General features: G+C 59.8%; 1 protein-coding gene and 1 long non-coding RNA gene across 3 annotated transcripts in view; one reads left to right on the forward strand and one right to left on the reverse strand.

The window, feature by feature from the left end:
* Window positions 1–1,498: 1,498 nt before the first annotated feature.
* Window positions 1,499–22,496, reverse strand: part of FOXO1 (forkhead box O1) — an 84,175-nt gene continuing 63,177 nt past the window's right edge. Inside the window, exons 2-3 of one of the 2 annotated variants that reach the window (XM_036011213.1) lie at window positions 4,538–5,893; window positions 1,499–3,947 (exon numbers count right to left, since the gene is read on the reverse strand). In XM_036011213.1, coding sequence (XP_035867106.1) covers window positions 4,556–5,893 — 1,338 coding nt within the window. In that variant the 3' untranslated portion in view covers window positions 1,499–3,947; window positions 4,538–4,555. Of the gene's footprint in view, window positions 3,948–3,972; window positions 4,090–4,537; window positions 5,894–22,496 lie in introns of those variants that run through there. The other variant, XM_028526559.2, reaches the window with a different exon arrangement.
* On the forward strand, window positions 1,835–14,989 carry LOC118497302. Its single transcript, XR_004899826.1, has 3 exons — window positions 1,835–1,844; window positions 6,771–6,778; window positions 14,463–14,989. It is a non-coding gene; the product is annotated as an uncharacterized LOC118497302 (long non-coding RNA).

The raw sequence follows: 22,496 nt of genomic DNA on the forward strand, positions 1-22,496 counted from the left end.
TGCACTTGGCCTGAAGCAGCCGTTTCCGAAGGGATTCGTGCGTGGGCCCCAGGGGCGGGACAGGGACGGAAGGGGCTGGTTTTATCCGTTCCACACTCGGCTTCGATCCTATCTTCTAGAGAAAGGGTCCCGCTGATGGATGGGCCGAGGGGGGGGTGGGGGAATGGGAAAGCTGAACTCATCTTCTGGAGTCTAAACTGATAAACGCAAGAATAACCTATTTCCTTGTGGCTGCTCCGACTCCAGACAGGGCCTTGGTTGGTGAAAGGGTCAGCAGCGAAGAGACTGGATGTCATCCTGGTGTGTGAACTCACCATTTTAACTCACCTTCATTGACCCTAGCTCACTTCTGAGGCCTTTCGGGAAAACAGCAAACCCATAAACCCTCCGATCCACAGCCACAGAAAACAAGGACTCCTCCAGAAAGGTGTGTGACTAGCTGACAGAGGCCCGAGTGGCCGCAGAGACCATCCCGCACCCCCCCTCCCCCCAGGGCCTGCTCAGTGACCTCCCAGCCAGGACCCTCCTAACTTGCCCTTCCGGTACTCTGACCTTCTCACTGTCTGTCCTGACACGAGGCTGAATGGCCCAGGGAGCACCATACGGACTGTGGATTCAGGCACTCAGAAGGGGCGGTGCTGCGCTCCTGGGTTGTCCATCGTCAGGGGCGCTACTTGTCCGTAGTGCCAGGGGCCTACGGTCGGGCTAGAGACCGCCCCTCCAAAGGGAACCCCAGACTTCAAGGAACCACAGCATCGCAGCCGACAAGGCTTAGCTCCCGTGACAGCGACCCATTTCCTCCCAAATCCTCATAAGGAGCTTACTCTGCACGGTTAGAAAAGACAGACACCGAACCATTTAAACATAATTTATGTACATTTATGGCTTTTACACAATAATAGCAAAGATTGTTCTTATATCCGTAAGTACATCCGCATCATCAGGCACTTCTCAGAGAGTACTGCAGCGGGGGTGGGGGGCCCGCACGGTCACTCACAACTCAGGGAGCCGGAGGCAGGAGGGTGGGGCTGGGCCCGTCCTGGCCACACGGCCAGACCACACGGTGCCCCCACCCCCCTGAGAAGGCGGCCCCAGGGCACGCCCCCGGCTCTGTCTGCACAGATCCCTCTGCATTCTTTATTGAGTGATGACTTGCAAACTAAAATCACCCGAGAAACTTCTCGTGTAAAAGTCTGTTATAAATTAAGAACGCTGAAGAGCCAACTGTAAAAATGCCGGGGGCGGGGCTAAAGGTGACACAGGCCCAGGAGTGGAACGATCTGAACGGGCTCCCTTGGGAGAACCACCTCCGCCTGAGGCGCCCTCCTCGCCTCGGACACCCCACCGGCCTGCTGCTCCCTGGAGCGCGGCGCACGCGCTGATTGACCGCGACAGCGATGTCTGTCCCGGCGGAACCTTCCGTGCCACGTGCGTACGACCTACGTACAGTCCACACGTCTATGTTACAGAAACGATATATTTAAGATATCTGAAGCGCTCTATGATACAATATGCTTTCAGTAACAGTACAAACCGGGGGAAAGAAACCAAACAAGGCTGCATAGGTGGCATCGCCTGCGCATCTCACAGAGCCGTCGGGTACAGTAAAACCGGTCGTCTGCTCGCTCCGGGTCGGTCGGTCTTCGCACAGAAAAAGCAATCAGAGGTCACATGATGCTTTCAAACTAGACAAGGGGCCTTCCCCCGGAGTTCGCTGTGCCCCGGAGAGCTAGCTACCCGGGGTTCATGTCAGGATTTCACCACGAGAAAGAAACACCTGAAGGAAAAGAAGATATTTACAGGGACTGAGGAGGAAGAAAGACCTTCAGATGGTGATGCTGGCGGTGGTCGTCTCCGAGGCTCATGTGTGAGGGCGGGGGCGGGGGGTGTCCCGGGGCGGCGGTGGTAACAGAAACCCAGTAGTTGGCACCCACGAGGTCCGTCCCACGGGCGGGAGGCACCACTGAGGGGACAGCATCTCTATGACCAGGTGTGTGTCGGAGCGGCCAGCGACACAGAGGGTTGTCTGACAACCCTTCGCCACCACAGAAGTGACCGCGGGACGCTTACCCCAGGGCCGGCCCCCTGGAGGAAATCCACCAAGGACACTTCTGCTCCTGTTACACATGTATGAGAGAAAACTAAGCCAACGGAGATGCCATTCGCAGATGAGACAGAGCAAATGCGGCTGGGGCTAGGCACACAGAACTCAGATCAGAGCCCTGTCAGTCTGGCGAGGGGAACGCTTCTTTCTGTTCAGCTGCTCCTTTCCTGGTGCTGTGACTCGGGGCGTCCACGGGACCAGAGAACACCAGCGAAGCTGGCTGCCAGCGGGCCTCGAGGCCAACGAACCTGGTCTGTCAGTTACAGGTGAACGGAGAATATGACAACGTAATGATCAGGATCATAGTTGAGGTTGCTAAGAGGCTACAGAAACTCTTAACGTACACAAAGGCTTTTAAGAACTCAAATGTACAACCCAGAGCTGGCTGGCTGATGTTCAGATGGACTGCCCCGGGTTTTCAGCGAGCTCCTTCCCACGGGGCAGCGTCCACACTGCACAACGAACACAGAGCAGCCCGCTCGTCGCCCAAGTCCCGTCTCTAAGCCACCCCCCCCTCTGATGGACTCTCCACAGTGTGCTCCGCGATCTGCAGGGCGGAAGGACAGAAGGACAGAGGGATGAGGTGAGGGGGCTGACGGAAGCCTTCAAGGCCAGGCTACGAAGACCCACTCTACCCGGACCGGAGTAAGAACGCAGCAAGCACTGTGAGGGGAAACTTCCGGTGGAGCTCAGCTCAGAGCGGTCGCCGAGGGAGAGCCCAGTCTGAGAAAGGGGTCCTGTTTCGGGTGCGGGTCTCTCCCTTCCCGCACGACAGACACTACGAGGCCTCCCGGGAGTTGCTGCAAGGACGAGGACGCAACGCTGTGTGGTGCGCTGAGCTCACGGAGGAACGGCAGATGTGATTTCTTTAGAACACGTACATAGAAACATACCGAGTTCTCCTCAACTGGAAACACAAAAAAAATGTCCTTAACTATACATACATCCCTCTTCTGCCAAAACCAGGGCCAGAAGCATTGAGTAGGCAAGTACTAATTACAGTGATTTTAAGATTAGTCACAAACATCACCAGGCAGCATCCCCAAGTGTACAAACCAGTTGAGCACGTACAAAATTAGTACTAATCCAGTTAGAATACAAAATGAAAATTACGGATGCTGTCTCAGATATCTGGGAGTCTGTAAATTTACAAGCAGTATATTATAACAAAGTAGACTCTAGTTTTAAGAAAACATTACAGTTCAGCATCTATTCCAAAAATGATCAAGTCCCAACAGTAACATCAAAAATCTGGAAATTAGAACCATTCGTATGTTTGTACAAATTTGCAAATAACAAAATAAACAGACAAAAAAAAATAGAAAAGACCTGTACAAGGCTGGCATTTACTCTATTTTTTTTTCCCAAAGAGTCTGACAAGTCCGCGCACGCAGCAGGCTGCCGGCGGGGTGTGGGTCCTCGCGTGAGGGACGCAGCAGCGGGAGCGGGTCCCAGGCTGCGCCCGCAGGTGCTGGGCGGAGGGCCTGGTTCTTGGGGGTCCGTCAGTCCGGCAGAACACGGGGGGGGGGGGGGCAAACAGAAGTTTTTAACTTATTAAGGACGTGAGACCATCACAGTAGTACAAAAAAAAAAGAGTATACGCTTTCCTTGGACCAAACGGCTACTTAAAAAACAATACACACACAGAGACAGTTCTGCGGCTACTGCGTATGTACAAGACTTGAGAGCGCGCCGGGGCCCGCAGGTCCACCCTGCAGGTCCGCAGCGTGGCGAGTTTGGCACTTGATCGTGACGGGGCCTCCGGAGGTCCCTGTCCGTGGCGGCCCGCCCCTGCGAGCACGGGGCAAACATCCCGCACAGGAAAGTGTCTTCGCTGCCAAGTCTGACGAAAGGGAAAAAAAAAAGTTTTGCTTTGTTTTGTTTTGTTTTTTTCATCAAGAAAACGAAAAGATGGGGTGACGGACATCTTTGGACTTCTTCTCAGCTCCTGCTGCCGGACAGTCTGAAGCACTCTGACACGTAGCCTAAGAGGAGAGGAAACACACGTACACCGTAAAAATGCAGCCAAACTAAAGTCAACCCAGCTTCACCTCTCACAGGGACCGACAGACACTGGTAGGAGAGAGCAGAGCTCTCCCGAACAGCTCTGAAACCACTCCTGGGTAGTGGGGGGGTTCCGCCTCACAAAGCCCGTCAGCACTTGACCTCCATCCCATGTGTGCATTTACTGAGGAGCGGCCAGAAAGACGCAGCCATCGAACGGGCAGAGACAACCCTTCAAGCAGTTAAAGGCAGGCTCCGCCTCCCAACTCCAGGGGAAAGCGTGCACGCTGTAACAAGGGCGGAGACCAGCTAACGAACGCTGCCCCTCTGCACGGGGCAGCCGGCCGGCACCCCACACGCGGGCGAGGCGCTCCTCCCCTGGTCCGAGTTCGGACCGCGGGCCCCGGGCTGTCGCCGGGGTGGTCTTACCTGCCCGCCGACCCGCTCCTAACCGGACACCCAGCTGTGCGTCGTGGTCTTGACGCCGTGCGGGAAGCTCTGGCTGGGCAGCACGCTGTCGAAGTTGAAGTCCAGCGTGTCCCCGTCCATGAGGTCGTTACGGATGATGGACTCCATGTCGCAGTCCAAGCGCTCGACGAACATGCCGTCCAGGTCGCTCGGGAGCTTCTCCTGGTGCAGGAGGCCCGCCCTGCCGTAGCCGTTGCAGCTGCCGCCCGCGGAGTAGCCCCCGAGGGCGCTCATCTGCACGGCGTGGGGCAGAGGCACTTGCAAGGCGGCCTTCGCCGGGGCCAGGCGGTTCATGCCCGAGCCGTGGGGCATGGCGTTCACCGCGTGCGGCAGGGCGCGCCCATTGACCACGGACGCCGGCTGGGCGTGTCCGGGGTGGCTGTGGGAGCCGGGGTTCATCATTTTGGTGTGAGACGCCTGGCCGCCATAGGCTGGCATGACCGAGTTAGGGCCCATGAGCACGTTCTGGCCGAGGACCCGGCTGCTGGGCTGGGCCACCCCGCCATCGACCGGCGCCATCATGTCGTTATGGGGAGGGGAGTCGGACGTGAGCAGCTCCTTCAGGAGCCCCGGCGCACAGTTGTACTGGCCGATCCCGCCGTAGGCCGCCTTGCTGTCCGGCAGCGCCTGCATCGCCATCGGCGGCAAGGGGCTCATGCCGGCCTGGCCGTAGGTGTACTTCTGGTAGTTGGGGCTCGGCGAGCTCAGGCTGGTGCTGGGCGGGGCGAACGTGTAGCAGGGCGCCTGCTGCATCAGGCCGCCGGGGGGGGACTGCGTGGAGGCGGTCAGCGACGTGGGCGGCGAGAGGAGGTTCAGGTTGTCCAGGAGGTTCTCCATGTTCTCGGGGCTGCCGATCTCCGACAGGCTGGGCAGCGTGGAGGCCATCTTGGCGGCGGACGGCGGGTAGCCCATCGGGTGCAGGTCCCCCTCCCCCAGGTCGTCCTGCTCCGTCATGATGGGGGACAGCCTCCCGCTGACGGTGCTGGCGTTGGAGCTGGTCCGCGGGCGGAAGGTGCTCCAGGTGTCGAAGTCGTCGTTGCTGTGCGAGCCGGGGCTGGCGGGCCACTTGGAGAACTGCGAGCCGGGGCTGTCCCCCGCGCCCTCCGCGCCGGGCTGCAGGGAGGCCTTCTTCTTGGCCGCCCGGCCGCGGCTCTTGGAGAACTTGCTGTTGTTGTCCATGGAGGCCGCCCGCCTGCGGGGGGACTTGCCGCTCTTGCCCCCCTCGGGGTTCAGCATCCACCACGAGCTCTTCCCGGTGCCCTCGTTCTGCACGCGGATGAACTTGCTGTGCAGCGACAGGTTGTGGCGGATGGAGTTCTGGAAAGCGAAACATCGCGTTAGACGCACAGCGCTTCTCAGACGCACAGCGCTCCTCCGGCTGCGTGGGATCCCGGTGCCGCCTCCGCCCCCCCCCCCCCCCCGTCCCCCGCACGGCCCAGGTGGCCAGGACCCCCCGCCCGCGCCGGTGCAGGGGAAACTGTGTCTTCACGGGGGACAACATTAACACACACTGCTCAACGCCTCTTTCCGCCCCGCCACCCCCGATGCGGCGCCGATCCTCCCTCCTCGGGCAGCGCGCCCGCCGTCTGCTCGGGGGGGGGGGGAGCTCCGCATCACGGGGTCGCGAGGGGCGGGCGGGAAAGAAGGACACGAAGCGGCACATGTTCTCGGCCAGACAGCGGAAGCCCCCAAAACTCCGAGACTCAGATGCATTTACACCCTTAACAGCCCATGAGGCAAATGCATACAAGTGAATAAGGAAAAACTGGATCTTTTTCTTTTTTTTTTAATTTAGAAAGCTGAAATTCCCAACAAAAGAAAAAAAATTTAAATTCAGGTGTCATCTGCCACCCCTCCCGCCCCAGAACCACCAGTGGCACGCACCAACGGACCCATGGGCACAGCCTCAGAGGTCACCCTCCACCCGGGAGGGGACAGGACAGGGGTAGGACAGGACCAGGGCGCAGGCGCCCCCCTGCCAGTGTGGCTCTGGGCTGCGAGAGCCACGGGGCAATTCACGGAGAAAGGTTGACCCTTGTTTTGAGCATTCGGGGACTCTGCTGTGCTCTGGCTCCACCACCTCACGGGACTGCTTGGCCCCTGCGCGCCGTAAGTTTCCCGCATGCAACAGAGAGAGCTGTCTGTGACCGCGTGGGGCTGTCGTACGGATTCAAGGGGGCACCGAGTTTGAGAGGCTCCTCGGTGTGTGGCACACGGCAAGCGTCGGTGACAAGAATGTCTTAGGTCCCAACCTCGGGGACACACGTCTAGGCCCCATTTCCTTCCTCCCATCCACTGGGGTGTGCGTAGGAACCTAGGGGTGTTGTGAACACAAACCCAAACTCCAAACACACACGGAAGGGGCTGGGAACAGCCTCTGGTCCCGGCAGAAGCAGTGAAAGCACGTTGCCAACAAGGAAGCCCCGTCCGACCCCTCCCCCCACCCCCAGAGCCTCCGGGACACGTGGAGAGGGCGCAGTGGGCTCCCGAGACGGGGGGCCTCATTGCGCAGCTCTCCCCCCCAGCACAGCACAGGGCAGGGCACGCGCGGACCGCCCCCACCCACTTCCAGAGCAGCGTCTGCTGTCGGGCCCTGAAGACCCCGGGCCCAGGAGGGTCTCTCCGGAGTCCTGGACCCGGGGGAGCAGGGCAGAGCACATGGCCCCCCACTTCTCCAGCTTCCTCTGCCAAGTGAGCGCAAGGCTCAGCAGGCCGACCCCCTGGACCCGCCGCCCCTGCCCCGCCCACAGAAAGGTTCTGGCTGGGTTTGTGGTCACCCGGGGACGCAGCCACAGCGCCCACATCCTCATGCCAGCGACGTGCCAGCCACTGCGCCAGAGCGGGGGCTGTGCACAGCAGGACGGGGGGGGGTGCTCCACGGAGACCCGGGGAGCTCGAGTTGTTTCTCATGGAAAGAAGCAAGAAAACAGAATGGGGGAGGGGCAGGGGGTCCCACTTTCTGGAAGGAGATTTAAAAGGTAGAGTGAGGCCAGACAGCCAAGGCCCAGAAGTCCACATTCCTAACCCCCTCTGACCCCTGCACTGCACTCCCCCGAGGGCTGCAACATGGCAGCGGGGCCAGGCTGGGCCGCGCACGGGGTCTCCCCCTGCCTGGACTCGGGCAGGTGTGTCGGGTGAACCTCAGCGTCCTTCTGTCCCCAGCCCTCCTCTCCTTCCACCCCGGGGGTCTGTCCCCACACCCAGGAGTCCAGCAGCGGCCCAGGACTGCATTCTCCTCATGTCCTACTCCACGTCCACGTCTCTCCCTCGCGGGGAGGTTATATTTACATTCTCTCTCACACACACTCACACACACACACACACACACACACTCACACACTCCCACAGCCACAGCCTCATCTGCTGGGCCCAGCAAGTTCCAAACCCCTCCTCCAAGACGCGAGCCTGGCGGGGGCCTGGCTAGGGCCGGGACTCGGACCCGGCGACGTGTTCTCCGCACCAGTGCGACGGCCTTGTTCTCGGAACACAGCAGACACACAGAGAAGCCACAGTGAAGAAAGTTCCGGAGAAAAGGAAGCCCGACTCCTGCCCCTGTCCCATTTGGTTAACGACCCAGCGGGAAGACCTTCCCGTCCTGGCCGCCCCCACTGACTGACCGACCGACCGGGGGAGGGCGGGGGGCTGCACGGCATGCACAATCAGATCATCTGCCACTGCGCCACTGGGGGACATTTTTGATAACGCGGCTGAGGCGCAAGGATGACGTTCAAGGAGCGTTCGCTCGCTCACTCGGATGGGACACTCACTCACTCACTAATCAGACTCACACACAAAGAGAAAAGGCCCCACGGCAACCCCTCACTTATCAAAACATTATGCCACACATTTTTCTAAGAGGACATCTGAGGTCGCTCTTTGAGTAACAGAGCTGTCTCCTAACTTTGCCAACAATTAAAAAAATTTTTTCCGAACAGGAAAAGGTTTTCTGTGCAGGGCTTGTTACATAAATTCCTGTTTTTCACAGAGCCAGCGGGACACTACAGCAGCTGATTTCCAGGGGGCGGGGGCGGGGCTGCCGAATGGGGGCATCGCATGAAAACTGCGTGTCGCTGGGTCGCGGTGCCACGTCTGCGGGTCTGCGGTGGCCCCGGCCGAGGCCGCGGGAGAGTGCAGCTCACCCACGGAGCCACGCAGCGGAGCCACGCAGCACAGCCATACGCACAACCAGTGCGCGCTGCGGGAGTCGGTTCTTGAACGCCGGCAACTTCTTTGCGAGGAAAAGGGGCGAGGCGGGAGGACGGGGAACCCACGCACTGCACCCACCTCCCCAAACCCCGAGCTTCTGCGTGGCGCCGGGGGAGGAAAAGACCCGCCGGCACACCTCCTCCCCTCCGGCTGTGCTTCTCTGCTGCGGCCCCCGCTTTCCACTCACGCTTAGCTGGCCTGCTTCCCCCCCCCCGCCCCCGCCCCGAACCGAACACGCCTCCCTCTGCCACCTGCTCCCGGGCCCCGCCCCGCCTGCACGCCCGGCCCCGGCACTCGGTGCAGGACGGTGTTCTCAGGGAGCCCGGTCCGGCGAACTCCACGGGTCTCGTGGGGGAAGGGGGACCCTGGACACGACGACACGCACTGGCTTGTCCCACCCGCGCTGCTGGCGGTCTCTAGCTCCCGGGTGCCCCGCTCTGCGTGCTCTGCAGACCACAGTCTGAGCCCCTTCGAGGGCGAGGGGCTCAGGGTAGTTTTTATCTCCTAATCGTGAATCCCCCAACGGGCTCTGCACGTCAGACGCGGTCGCTGGCTGTCTGTTGACTGACACCCCAAATGCTACGGGGAAGCTGTAACACCTTACACAGCTTCTACCCGCCCCGCCAGGTACCAATTCAGGCCAAGTGGTGTCCACCGAGACGCCCGTTCCACAGCGTGCAGCGGAGGACACGAGGAGGGACGAGACGCGACCTCTGCCCTCTAGGAGTGCTGCGATCCACCCAGGGAGAGGGCGAGCCTGCCCAAGCACTCGCTCAAGAGGCAACGCACACACGCAGGGCTCCCCGGGAGCACCAACCTCCTCCCACCCAGGCCTCCCCCACCCCAGCCAACCCCGGCCCCAGTCCCAGGGTCCCGTCCTTCCAGGGGCCCTTCCGGATAACTCCCGCTCACCCTGCAGCGCTCCGGGGCAGGGCCTCTGTCCCTGACCGGAACTGTGACTCTGCTCTGCTGGGTCGGTCCCTGGGGGCACGCCTGGCTCCCCACCACACCGTGAGCTGCAGGAGCTCCGGGACCCGCTTGTCCTCTGCGCACTGTGTCCTGACGGTCCCCGCCAAAGAGGCGCTCTCAGTGCCTGCTGAGCGGGTCTGCGGGCCCCGAACGCACAGGGTGGCGTCCAGACTGGACGAGGTCACCCAGTCAGCATTAGCTGGCATTGCTCCCATGAGCATGATGGCGGCCATACAGAGACTGGCCTGTATCACAAACATGAGCCTCCCTTCCTCACACTCGCACCTCACACTGTGCCTGCCGGCATGAGGCTCTCCCATGGGCGTTTCTGGGAGAACGGACCCGTTTGGGGCCCCAGTGGAGGTGTCATCTCCTGGCACCGGGCAGCGTCTCGGAGGCTGCGTGCACAGACGTGGCTCAGGGGCCCAGCGACCGAGGCTGGCCTCCTGTGCCCACACTTGCCAGTCAGTGCCACCGGAACCCCCTCAAGGTGCCGCTGCCGTGCCCTGTGTGTGGGCCTCACACCTGCCCACAGGTTCTGGCAGTAGCCACCGCGTGACAGGGAAGAAGTAGCAGCAGGAATCGGGGCGGGGCAACATCGGCAGCCCCACCGGCCGCGCTACAGGTTGGCCCCCCGCCCCAGCCAGAGAAGCCGGCCCAGGGAGACCCGGGGGGATGGGACAGGGACCGCCCCTCCCCAGGAGGCCCTGAGCACCCCCCACTGTCTGTCTACAGCAATGACCAGACAGCCACGCAAGTGTGAGAACAAGTCTTCAAACCTTTGTGTGCTCCTTTAAAAAATCTGCATGTGCAGATGGGTCATACACTGTGATACACACAACAAACTGGTCTAGTACGAGTGTGAATAAATGTACTATCGGAGGGTGCACGACTTTCCCAACACCCGCAGACTACCGGCCTGTCACAGCGGACTTCTAGCAGACGAGACGCCCCGACCGAGAAAACCGAGGGGGCACAGCTGGCCCTCGAGTGCAGGCCAGCAAACCCTCGGTTGCAGAAATGGTCCGGCCCAGTCCGGGGCTGGCCCCTCCCCTCCTCCCCACCCTGGGCTTCCCTGGACGACCCCCCACGCCCCCGCGCCGCAGCGCGGCTCCACCTCGCCAGCCCTCAGCCACGGGCCTTCCCTCCGCCACTGCACTCCCCCCGACCCTCTGCTCAGCGGTCCTAAGGCGACTCCGGTCTGCGTGTGACCCAGCTGAAACGAAACCGGCACCTGGACCCGAACACGCCCTGCCCTGCTCGCGGACCCCTGGCCTCCGTGCCTGGCACCCGCAGCCGACCAAGTGCCCTCGACACGTCGTCTCGCTCGTCCTTGGAGGAGCCCAGGCACGGCCGGCGTCTTCTTCCTGCGAGTGGCCCAGAGGAAAGCCCTCCATCTCGGACTTCCCGCGGGCCCGTGGCTCACCATCCTCCTCGGCCCGTCCCCGCGCCCTCACAGCGGAGCGGGGCTGCAGGCCTTCCACACCGGGGTGGTTTTCTCCCCGGAAGACGGAGAATGTAAAACTTCGATCGTCTCCCTAGCGTGTCCCACTAACGGTTCGGGCTGCCCGTGCTGAACGCACGTGTGTCCAGCGAGTTGTTCGAGAGGGAGGCGTGCCGAGTGCCCTGTGCCCGAGCGCAGCTGGCCCGGCCATCAGTATTGAAACGATGCTCCTTCCCATTCCTTCCCAGTGCCAGCCCCCCCCCCACCACCACCGCGGATGTCCCGAGGAACGGCCTCCATGTCGTGGGGGCCGTGAAGAACACCCTGCAGGATGCCGTGTTTGCGTAGGACAGTGATGAGCGGACAGGGCCGCGGTGTCAGGAAGCAGACACCCAGCCCGGAAGGAGGGGCGGGAGGAAGCCCCCTGGACACGGACGAGGCCCCCCAGGCTGGGCTCTGATGCGTGCTCCCGCTGGCCCAGAGCCTGGAGGTCGCCTGTCCCCTCGCAGGGAAGGGGCCTCAGACGGGTTCCTGAAGGAGGGAACAGCACAGCCGCTCAGCGACACTGCCACCAGCTTGGGCCCTGGCTTCTCGGAAGGTCACAGGTGGAAAGCACAGGGACGCCCCCCCTTGCTGTGTCCCACAGGGAAGCCCCTTTCCGAGGGACAGCTGCTGCTTGGTGGAAGGAAGGGCTACGCCCTGCACTCTCAGATGGAGAAAGTGGAAGTCCTCCCTACGCCACGTAATGCCACGTGCTTCACACACTGGCACAGACCGGGAACCCTGAGAGGCAAAACCCCGAAACCACCCCCCCCCCTCCCCCCCGGTGAAGCTGACGCCTCCGGTGCCTACAAGCGCCTTCCCCTCTCCCAGCGCAGGAGTCATTTATCTGAGTCACTCACCTTCCCCCCTGGCGTCCACAGAAGGTGCTCCTGCCGACCCCGGTTCAGGCTGGAAGCGGAGACCGTGCCCCACTGGCTGCTCCGCGGGCCTGACACTGCCGCGCCGGCCCGCGGGCCAGCTCTCAAGGAGGTGCCGTGGAGCCTGGCTGGCGAGGCCCCAGCGGTAGATGTGCGGAGACTACGTGTCCTTTAGCTACAACTCTTTTAAGTGCCGTGTGTGTGTGTGTGTGTAAGTGTGTGCGCGCACGCATGTGCTGTTGTTTTAACGGGAATGCTGCAGGCTACTGAGGATTTCAAAGCAGAGCTTGTGTCTCTTGAGACCCACTTAGCTCCAGTGCGGCACCGGGCACCCTTGGGGACCCCTAACCTGCTGAGCCTCCCTCCCCGGGGAAGCCGGGAAGACGGGCACCACCAAGTGCGCAACGGAGAGCCGCAGCCCAGCCCCGCCCCACCCCACCCTGGGCAGGCCTGAGGCACCCTGGCCGTGCTGGAACTCCTGTTGAAACAACTGCCCAGAACTCGGCTCTCCCTTTCTCGGCTCTCCCCTGGTGACTATCTCAGGCCCACGAGGCCCCACCAAAGCAAAACAGTCGGAGGAAACCCAGTTGTGGGCGAAGTGACTCGGCTGCTTCCTCCTGCACGTCTCTGTCTGCTTCACAGGTCCCGCCGCTCCTCTCCTCTTCGGTGGCTCTGCAAATGCACCTCTTTTCAACGCACTCAACTAACTACCGTATGTGTTTGACTATCACAACGACGAGTGAAAACAGAATATAAAACAAAACATCAGGATTTATTCTCTTCTGATGAAGAACTTAAATGAGGCATAAAATAAAACACAGCACAGCAACAACTTGCTCAATTTTAACGTTGCCTGAAGTCACTGGAGGACTGAACTGAACTGTCCCATCTACTGTGGCCGTTAGCGACGGGCCCAGCAGGCCTGCTCAGGCTGGACGCCGACTCTTGGTGTGTGCCCACGGCTTTGGCGGGGGCCAGTGACCACCTCTCCAGAGTGCAACTGCAGGGTGAGAACACTGAAACTGAGACTAAAATCTCTAGAGTAATCTCCTCCCCATAGGACGCACTATCCAGAACGGTTTTTTATCCTAAATGGGCTCACTGTCTGCACAATCTAGGGAAGATGAATCTGCCGCACGCAAAATCTATTTACCAAGAACCGCTTACCCTTAGGAAATAGAATTAAAAAGTACAAAATCTAGGTTTATGTTTTTTCTCCCCTATTCTGGAACTCAAATACAATAAATCCAGATTATGAAAAGAGAACAGCAAATTGCAATAAAAACACGACACTCTAAATTGCATAGTGTTTGCAATGTGAACAGTTTTCTCCACTACACAGAATCTTGAAATTGGGTTGTTCGCCTATTATTCTGACAAAGGAGCCTAATGAAACAATGATTTGCGACTGCTGAGTGTACACTATTTTGGGGGCTACTTCCCAAGAATTCTTAAGAGTTGGTCCCGTGTCAAACAGCTACACGAAATCACGAGCCACCCAAACCACCACAGTGAAGCAACCACCACGAGGAAGGGAGGCACAGCTGTCTGTTGCCCAGTGCAAGTAAAAGTTACAACTTACGTTTGCACTCCACTATTTAAGCGAGAGATAGCATGATGTCTAAAAGAGGGGCATGCCTTAATTTAAAATGCTTCACTGCTGGAACAGGACAATCCCACGTGAGCCTGCTGGGAAAACGGCACCAGCGGACCGGCTCAGCGTGGGGCCGCCGCCATCCTCCGGTCTGCAGAAGACGCAGCACCCGCACAACGCAGCGAAGCTGAGGGCAGTGAGACGGGGCACGCTAGGAGCAGCTCTGCCGCGCCACTCCCCACCCGGCCCCCAACAGCTGGCCGCCTCCAGCACCACCAGGAGCCCCCTGCAGGGTTCAGGAGAACCCCCAACAACTGTTTCAGAAGCGCAGCTTTCATAAAGTTGCCTGAAAGCCCACAGACGCTATGGCCCTGGCGACCTTCCATCTGTGTCCCCCCTAAACCACACCTCCCCGCCAGCACACAGCGTCTGCATGTCACGAGCAGCACACATCCACGGAACCGCACGGTGACGAGGCGCTGGGCTTGCGTGTGGGAGCAGGTTTCCTCCCCAGTGTCGGCTCCGTGAGCAGCGTCCCCACCTGCTTGAAAACTCGGCACCCAGGGAGCAGAACAGCAGCCTGAGGGGCAACCCCCCACGCGCTGCCACGGGCCTGCTACCAGAAGAAAGGACATTTGGGCTGGTGCTGCCCACAAGGGCTTGCAGCCTAGATCAGGTCGCCAGTCAAGGTGAAGGCCACCCTGGGTGGGTTACTTTCCACCAGATCACTCCGGGGCATGGAGGGCGCTGGAGTCGGAGTCGGCCCCAGAGCCAGATGCAGAGGGCCTGGGCACACCCCCCACGGATCCTCTGGATTCCATTCCCGTTCGGCTCAGCCCGGGGCCAGGCCAGGGCAGGCTCCCGAGAGAAGAGGCCAAGTGAGCACACGAGGATCCTCGCACGAGTGCCTGGAAGAGCGCCCCACCCGGAAAACGTCCCCCGTACGACACTCTTGACTCCGACGCTGCAGCTGAAACTCGGGCCTCCTTTGGAAACGCCAACAATGGTTTGGCCAAGAACTGAAAGTCCAAGACTTTGTTTACAAATTTCCGAAGACAGTAACCTCACAGCTGTTGGTAGTTATGTGGTTACGAGTATCGTTTCTGAACGTACGGGTTGCGCACAGGACAATTTGTTGTTTGGGTTGAGGAAACGGAGAGATTTACAGTGAGCTCCGTCTCAAATGTTTAGAGACAACTGGCCAAGGAAGGACGAATTAATGCTAGGGGAGCCACTTTCAGGACCCCACCCAAAGGAAAGTGAGAACGCCTCCCGCAGGGCCCGGGTCGGCGGGCCGGGCATCGAAGTCCTGGCATGCTCGCTGGGTCCAGGGTTCCCCCCCACCCCGGGCTTCCCCCGGAAGGGCACTGTGAGTAGCCCCCAGGGGCTGGGTTCTCGCACCCAGTGCACGTTTCGCATCTCCTCCAAGCTACTGTGTGCTGGTATCTGTAGAAAAAATGTTCTCCAGGCGCTGACGAGACAGGTCTGGAGAAGAACGAGGTACGAGTGACCGCACGGGAGCTCGGAGTAGGCAGAGGGGGAAACGGGACGATTCCGATTCCGATTCCGGAAACGGAGTAAGCAGGGGACTTGGAAACGCAAGGTGGGGGGCGGGGGCTGTGTTTCACCCCGCATCCACGCACAGGAGCACCACGGACACATTGACGCATTTACAGCCCGGAACCTGGAGGCAAGCGCCCGCCCATCCTCCCGCGAGACAGTGGGAGAGAGTCTGAGCGCTGCTTGGGAAGCAGGTATTTCTGATTGGCAGTTTAAACGTGGGCGGTGCCATTATGCAAATCAGCTTTGCTGATAAGCAACAGCCTCTGAGACAGGGACCAACTCTCGGTCCCGCCCTCCCGCCCGCCCGGAGGGATGCCCTTGGCTCATCCCCACCCCCCCGACGGGGTGTGCGGAGAGCTGGGCGCGGCCGGGGCGGCCTCCAGAAGAGCCTGCCCACCCCCAGGAGCCCCGCGGGGCTTCCTATCAAGGCGGCCGCCTGCCTCCGTCTCTCCACTTGAAGACAACTTGGTGGCTTTGCGACTCAGGGCACCATCTCTGTGTTTCCCGTGTCCGAGGGGGGCAGGGCACCGAAGCAAGGGACCGTCCGTCTCTGAAACAAGCTCCGAAACGGCCCTCCGTGCAGGGCGGTGGGGCTTTTCCTACTTCACCCACCGTTTACAACACTTGGCAAACGAGTTCGGCTCTTACTTTTTGAAAGGTTTATTTTTGTTCCTTGAGGTGATTGTCCAGGCTCAAGCACAACATCTTTGGGGTTGTTTTTCCAAAACAGCCAAAGGGAAATGAAAGGAAATGACGCTGCGCCGTGCGGCCGCGCACTGTTCCGCACAAACACGGACGGCGCTGCAACGCGTCGGCCCAGCGGCCGGCGCTCCGGCGGGTGTGTGCGGGGGCCCGACCACGTCTGACCCGGGCCGGGCTACACGGGCCCCCCCCTCACTCCCCCCCGCCACCCTCCCCCGTCACTCACACACACAGAAAACAGGCCTCGGTCCCGGGAGCCTGATTCTTAGTGGCTGGTTTTGATGATGAATTCGATCATCGGAATCTGATCACGAAAAAGCCCAGGACTGTGGGTAGGAGCCCTGCACTCATGTTGCTTCCTCTCCCCGGTCCCGATGCCCTGGCCCCGGTCTGCTTCCTTCCTTTCTGCACACGGTCAGTCCGTGCCGTGCGACTCACGATCAGGCGCGAAGTCGCCACGTCACTGCACGTGAGGAAGGAACAGCAAACGGCTGGGCACTGTGAAAACCGTGGGTCAGAGTCGAGGACTTGGAGCGCCTGCCTGGAGCATGGCTGGGGAGCCCTCGCGGGGCGGGCTCACACCTGGACACGGGCTTTCCCCTCTGTCCCAGGGCGCCCGCGAGCCCCTGCCCCCCGCTGGGAACCCTCCTCCTCCCACCAAGACACACAAGGCCAAACGAAGCACCTCCCTGAACTCCGTTTCTGTCTTCTGGGTTTCGAAATACTGCATGTGGACTTCCGCTCTACCCTCAACTCTGGGAGCGGCGGCGTCGCTTAGGTAAGGAGGGAAGCAGGCAGATGCTCTGGGAAGGGGGGGCGGGGGGGGGGGGGAGGAAAGGAAGGAAAAACCATCAAGTATAGTGTCCAATATCAGTTCTAAGAACCTGGATGGACTTGCTTTCTTGGTTTGAGATTTCAATGCAAAATATAATGTATCATTTCTGCCTGGTTGAAACAGTTTACTGCAAAATAAAGGAGTTCTGTTAAGAAATGCTGCTTCTGCTAAGAGGAAGGAGAGTGATTAATGGGATGAATTCCGAATCCGCCGACTGCACTCCCCCCCCCCACCTCCCGGCCCCAGCCAATCCGGGGAGGGCAGCACTTGCAAGCGCAGCTGCGCATTAAACATTAAAGCCGGGCCGGGGACGGGTGCCGACGCAGACGGCCTCCCTCGGGGAATGTGCCTCGTCACACGCCCGCACGGACGCCGCAGCCTGCTGTTCCGGGGCCAAGTTTCCGAAGTCCGCCCTTGCCAAACCGGGCGGCTGGGCTGTCCCTCCAGCTGCAGCGCGCGGAGCCGGGCCTAGCTCCCAGCGCCAACGCCGAATCCTGGGGAATCCGCCTCCCAACGCCCCTGCTGCACACTGGCGCAGACTGGACGCCCACAACTCCCCGGGGCCAGCCTTCCTTCCCCAACACCCCCGGACTCTCCTGCCCGGTCCCCAACGAGCAGGAGGGCGTCCCTCCAAGCAGGGAGGGCGCCGGAGCACCCCCGAAGCCAGCCCGGGACAAGCAGCACCGGACTGCCTGGTAAAGCACTTTCCAACGCGCTTCACGGGACAGCGGGGTCTCTCAGGTCGGCGGGACCCCCCGAGGACACACAATCAGGACGTGCTGGCCGCACCAGTACCCGTGGGCTCCTCATGGCGGGGTTTTAGGGCCTTAATGCGCCAACTTCGTGTTGACACGCAAAGCCAAGCCCCTCCAGTGGCAGACACGCGGCTTCCTTTTCTGGCGTGATGACCGGCACGCCCCCATCTCCGATGCTGCTTCAGGGACCGCACCCTGACGCCGGGGGGCAGGGGCGCGCACTCCGGGAAGTGCGGTCTAATGGGCACACAGGGGGTCAAGGGGGAGAAGACCTAAGCACGGTGCTGTTTTTGTGTGTCTGACTTTGGGCGCATTTTATATCCTATGTCTCTGGTTTCTCGTCTATGACGTGGAAAAAATGACGTCTGTCTGGACTGCCACACGGGCGCTGGATGGATACAACTGCGAGGTGGTTACCAGAGGGGCGGGGGCCTACCGTGTGGTCATGGAAGAGGTTTGACGGTGGGGGATGGGCACACAGTGCTCCACACACAGGTCCGACATCACAGATGCACACCTGAAACCTGTGTGATCCCAGCAACCACCGTCACCCATCAAATCTGATTTAACATCTAATAAAGCATAATTAAAGTGCTGTGCATTTGTAACATGTTACGATTATGCCCAGGGTAGAAGGGGGTGCTACTTGAGAGCTGCAGAGGTACCCCAAGCTTCCTACCACAGGACACACCTGTCCCGGGTACCCCGGAAAGCCCGGGCGCTCCATGACCCACACGCCTCCCACTCTCTGAAGGACGAAGGAGAGACCCACGCCGCCGGAGCCGGGCCAGGCTGCTCGGCATGAAGCAGGCCCTCCATAGGTCCCAGCCCCAAACACCCCACAGTCGGGGGCATGTCCTCACAGACACACGAGGCAGAGTGGCCAGGGTAAAAGAGTGGGCCCACTCGAGTTTCGTCTCCAAATCCCTCCGCCCGCCCCGTGAACGTTTCTGTGAGAAAGAGGCAGGAAGCAAGGTACCGGGAGGCGAAGAGAAGGGGAAAGGAGACAGGAGAAGAGTGTCTCAGGCTGATTGCTTGGAAGACAGGAAGATGGCAGGGAGAACAATGAAGAACCCTGAGCCTTCTCCGAGGTCAGGAAAAGGCGCCAGCTTTGGCTGGGACGCCCCGCCGCACACGCTGGGAGAGCAGCCACGTGAGCGGGAGGCGGGTGCCAGGGCCCAGAAACAGCGCCTGGGCGGGGAGGACCCTGCCCACGGGTTCCCCCAATTGGCGTCACCGTAGCCCAGCCAGTGCAGAACCAGTGCAGAACCGGAATGGGCGACAACACCTGACAGAGAACATCAACTCTGTTGACCCCGAAACCTCTCGCGCACACGGCTTGGAGCTGGTGTACACGCTGCCCTCACTGCCAGCTCCGAGAGGTGCACGTGTCCTTTTCCGGGCAGTGCTAACGACGGTAAACAGTGCCGGCTCCGAGCGGGAGGGTACCGGGATCTGCACTTCCAGGTGCGCCTCTGGGGGGCGTCGCTGCTGCTGCCGTTGGCAGGGGAGCACGCACACCTTCTATAACCAGAGTGGAGCGCCTTCCTCGGGAGGAAACAAACGGAGAAATCTCCGCCTGTCCCTCCGACCCGCAGTCCCTATGGGTAACAATAAAATCTGCCCCAGGCGGTGTGGCTCGGTCGGTTGGGCGGCGTCCTGCAAAGCAAAAGGTCGCTGGTTCTATTCGGGTCGGGGCACATGTCTGGGTGGCGCGTTAGGCCCCTGGCCAGGGCACGTGGGAGAGGCAATCGATGGATGTTTCTCTCCTGCTCTTTCTCCCTCCCTTCCCCTCTCTCTAGAAAATAAATTATTTTCTAAAATAATAATAAAACTGATTTCCTACTGCGTGCCAGGCCCTGCAGTACCACATGATACACATACACACACACACAAGTGTGTGTAATCAAGTAAGAGAAAGTGCAAGCTATACCTTAAGATTTGTGTTTTTTAGGAAACAAGAGCTCTTTCCCCACACAGGAAGCCACAGAGCAATATTCTGTAACAGTTGTACACGTCTCAGCCGAGTACGGCGGCCTAGGACACGGGCTTGTTTGCAGGCAGCCAGGGCTCCGGCCCATCCTGACCCCGGGCACGCGTGCGCACTGGCCGAGTGATTCGGCCGCCCCGTGTCTGGACTGCCGCCTCCGAGGTGGGGGTAGCAGCCGCCACCGCCAAGGGCTCCTCCGAGGACGGAGCGAGATGGGCACACAAAGCCCTCACGCACACGAGTGTCGAGCAAGGGCCTCACCTCCGACTGCAGGCGAGACCAACCTCAGGTCACCTCCCACAGAACTGCCACGAGAACCCGGTGCTGGTATGTTTTTTAGGCAAAACACACCCAGGGCACTTGGTCTTAATGTTTACCCAACCATTATTAGCAGTAGCAACAAAAGAGGGTGTCGCCTGAAGGTGAAAGTCATCCGGGGCACAAGGAAACAGAAGAAGATCGGTCCAAAGCGCAAACACTTTGTTTCAGGTCGTTGCCCTAGCACCTTGCAGCGCCCCCTCCCTCACACGCAGATGCGCACCTGCACATGCAGCGCCCCCCCTCCGCACGCAAATGCGCACCGGCACGCACAGCGTCCCCCCACACACGCAGCGCCCACCCCCACGCAAACGCGCACCCGCACACTCAGCACCCACCCCCACACACAGATGCACACCTGCACGCGCATCCCACCCCCACAAGCAGATGCGCACCCGCCCGCACAGCGTCCCCCCACACACACGCAGCACCCACCCCCACACGCAGATGCGCACCTGCACGCACAGCGTCCCCCCGCCCACGCAGCGCCCACCCCCCCAGACGCAGATGCGCAGCGCTTCAGGCAGGTACACAGGGGCCGGACACCACGTGTTACGGCCTGGGAGCCGCCATGTTGAAACCCATCAGGAGGAGGTGCTGGGAGGGACAGAAAAAGCACAGATGAAGTCGAATGTTCGGGCCCCATCTGGGGAGAATGCAAAGAGAGAGCGAGTCTCCTCCGGGGCACCCTAAGTGTCTCAGGTAGAGGACGCACCACCGAAAACAGGAGCCGGCTTCGCGATCCTTCCCCTTATCCCGGTAAACCCCGAGGAGATGCTGCGTGAAGGCAGAAAGGCGAACAGAAATAGGGCCCGACAGCCTTCACACTTGTTGCTGAAACACATCCCTCTGCCCCTGGACGATAAGCATGAAGGCTCGCAGAGGGCTGCCCTCACACGCGGCACAGGCTGTGTTTAAATTGGGAACCCACCTGCTCCCTGATCAGTCACCCTTTTATCATCAACAGAACTGTAATTAGCCCCCATCTGCTTCCTGTTTTATGCCACAGATCTTCACTTTCGCCTGTTTGGACCGAACTGCAATCAACCACACCCAGAGTAAATAAAAACAATTAACTTCTCACACAACATGCAACTAATTCTCATTAAGCTGATACGGGGCTATTTGAAAGTGTATGGTTCAAATCAGCTATTTCCCCCAACACAACAATGTCCTATACTAAAAGCTAAACAAAAACTCTCTCCCACCCACATCTCCTTGCAATTTTTCCCCATTAAGAAAGGTTTCGTGCTGTCTGGCTTCAATTTCCTGATTTCACTGCTAAATACGGGGCCATGTCAGGACACGTAAAAAAAAAAACAAAAAAAACAATGGGCAAATCTCAAAAACATAATGCTGACTTTTTAAAAAAGTTGCAGAACAGTATCAACATTAATCGACAACATTTATATAAACTTTGAAGAGGGGAGTACCTATGTAGGCGTGTGGACCTGAAATTGCTCATCTAGACATGCGACAGGGTTCTCGAAGGAAAGGAGACCCCCGCCCCCAACACACCAACCTTCGGAATTACAGCAAGAGGGGCGACATTTGTTAGAGCCGGGTGGCGGCTTGCGGGTGCTAACTATATTAGTCCCGTCGCGTCTCTGGATGTTTGGAATATTTCACCAAGCCGCAGGAGGGAAACAAAAGGCGGATGGCCGGCCGTCAACAAGGGAAGGAGAGGGGCACCCTGTACTTCGACTCCACTTCCCGGGCACACGCTCCTCTGATGGTGGGGGCGGCCCTGTGCACAGCTTGTAGGAGCTCCCCAAGTGACCCCCAGGCCACCGCCACCCTCCACCCAGGTTCGCCCTCTGAGACAGGCTGAGGGCCCATCCACGCCCCTCAAGGGAGGGACCCTGCTCACTCGTCTCAGAACTGCCCGCGCTCGCCTACCTGGTCAGCACCCGAATATTACACGGATATTATTTGAGTGAACAGGTATCAGAAGAGGGTTTTTGATCTGCTGCTATCCAGCCCCACAACCGTGCACATCAAGTCAATGTCCCCTCCCTAGAGGAGCCTGCGCGAGTGAGTCATGGCCACTCCCAACTCCCGACCAGAGCCTCCTAGGGAGCTTGCAGAAGAGGGAAACGCGACAGCCCTCGCTCGGCTCGGAGGCGAGGACCCAGCAGGTCCGGAGGGGCGGGCCGGAGAGCTGCACCAACAGTCATGACGCTGGGGTCACCAGGTTCGGGAAGACCTGGGCTACCTTCGCGTCCAATGTCCCTTTCAGTTCTGAGAGTGCGGGACAAGACCTCGGCCGAGGCATTCCCTGCAGACGCCGGCCCCATGGGGAGAGGACGAGGCCCAGGACGCTGACAAGTGTCTCCTGCGCCAGGCAGGCCTGAGAAACGCAGTGTGAGTGGCGTCTGGGGTCTCTAACGCCATGTAATGAAAGCCGACTATCAGCCTGATGTGATTTAATACATGGTTAGGAAAGGCTGTCTAAAGGAGTTAGGAAGTTACAGACAAAATGCAGTTTGTTCTGAGATGAATTTTTCCCTCATTGTTTTTTCAGAAAGAAAAACAACAGCACTGGTCGTGAATGAGGACGTGTCAACCTCACCTTCCGATTTCCTGGCATTTCCTCCCCCGCTTTCCCCTTCACCACACAGCGT

Source organism: Phyllostomus discolor, chromosome 11, assembly GCF_004126475.2.
Source record: "Phyllostomus discolor isolate MPI-MPIP mPhyDis1 chromosome 11, mPhyDis1.pri.v3, whole genome shotgun sequence".
Taxonomy (NCBI): Eukaryota; Metazoa; Chordata; class Mammalia; order Chiroptera; family Phyllostomidae; genus Phyllostomus; species Phyllostomus discolor.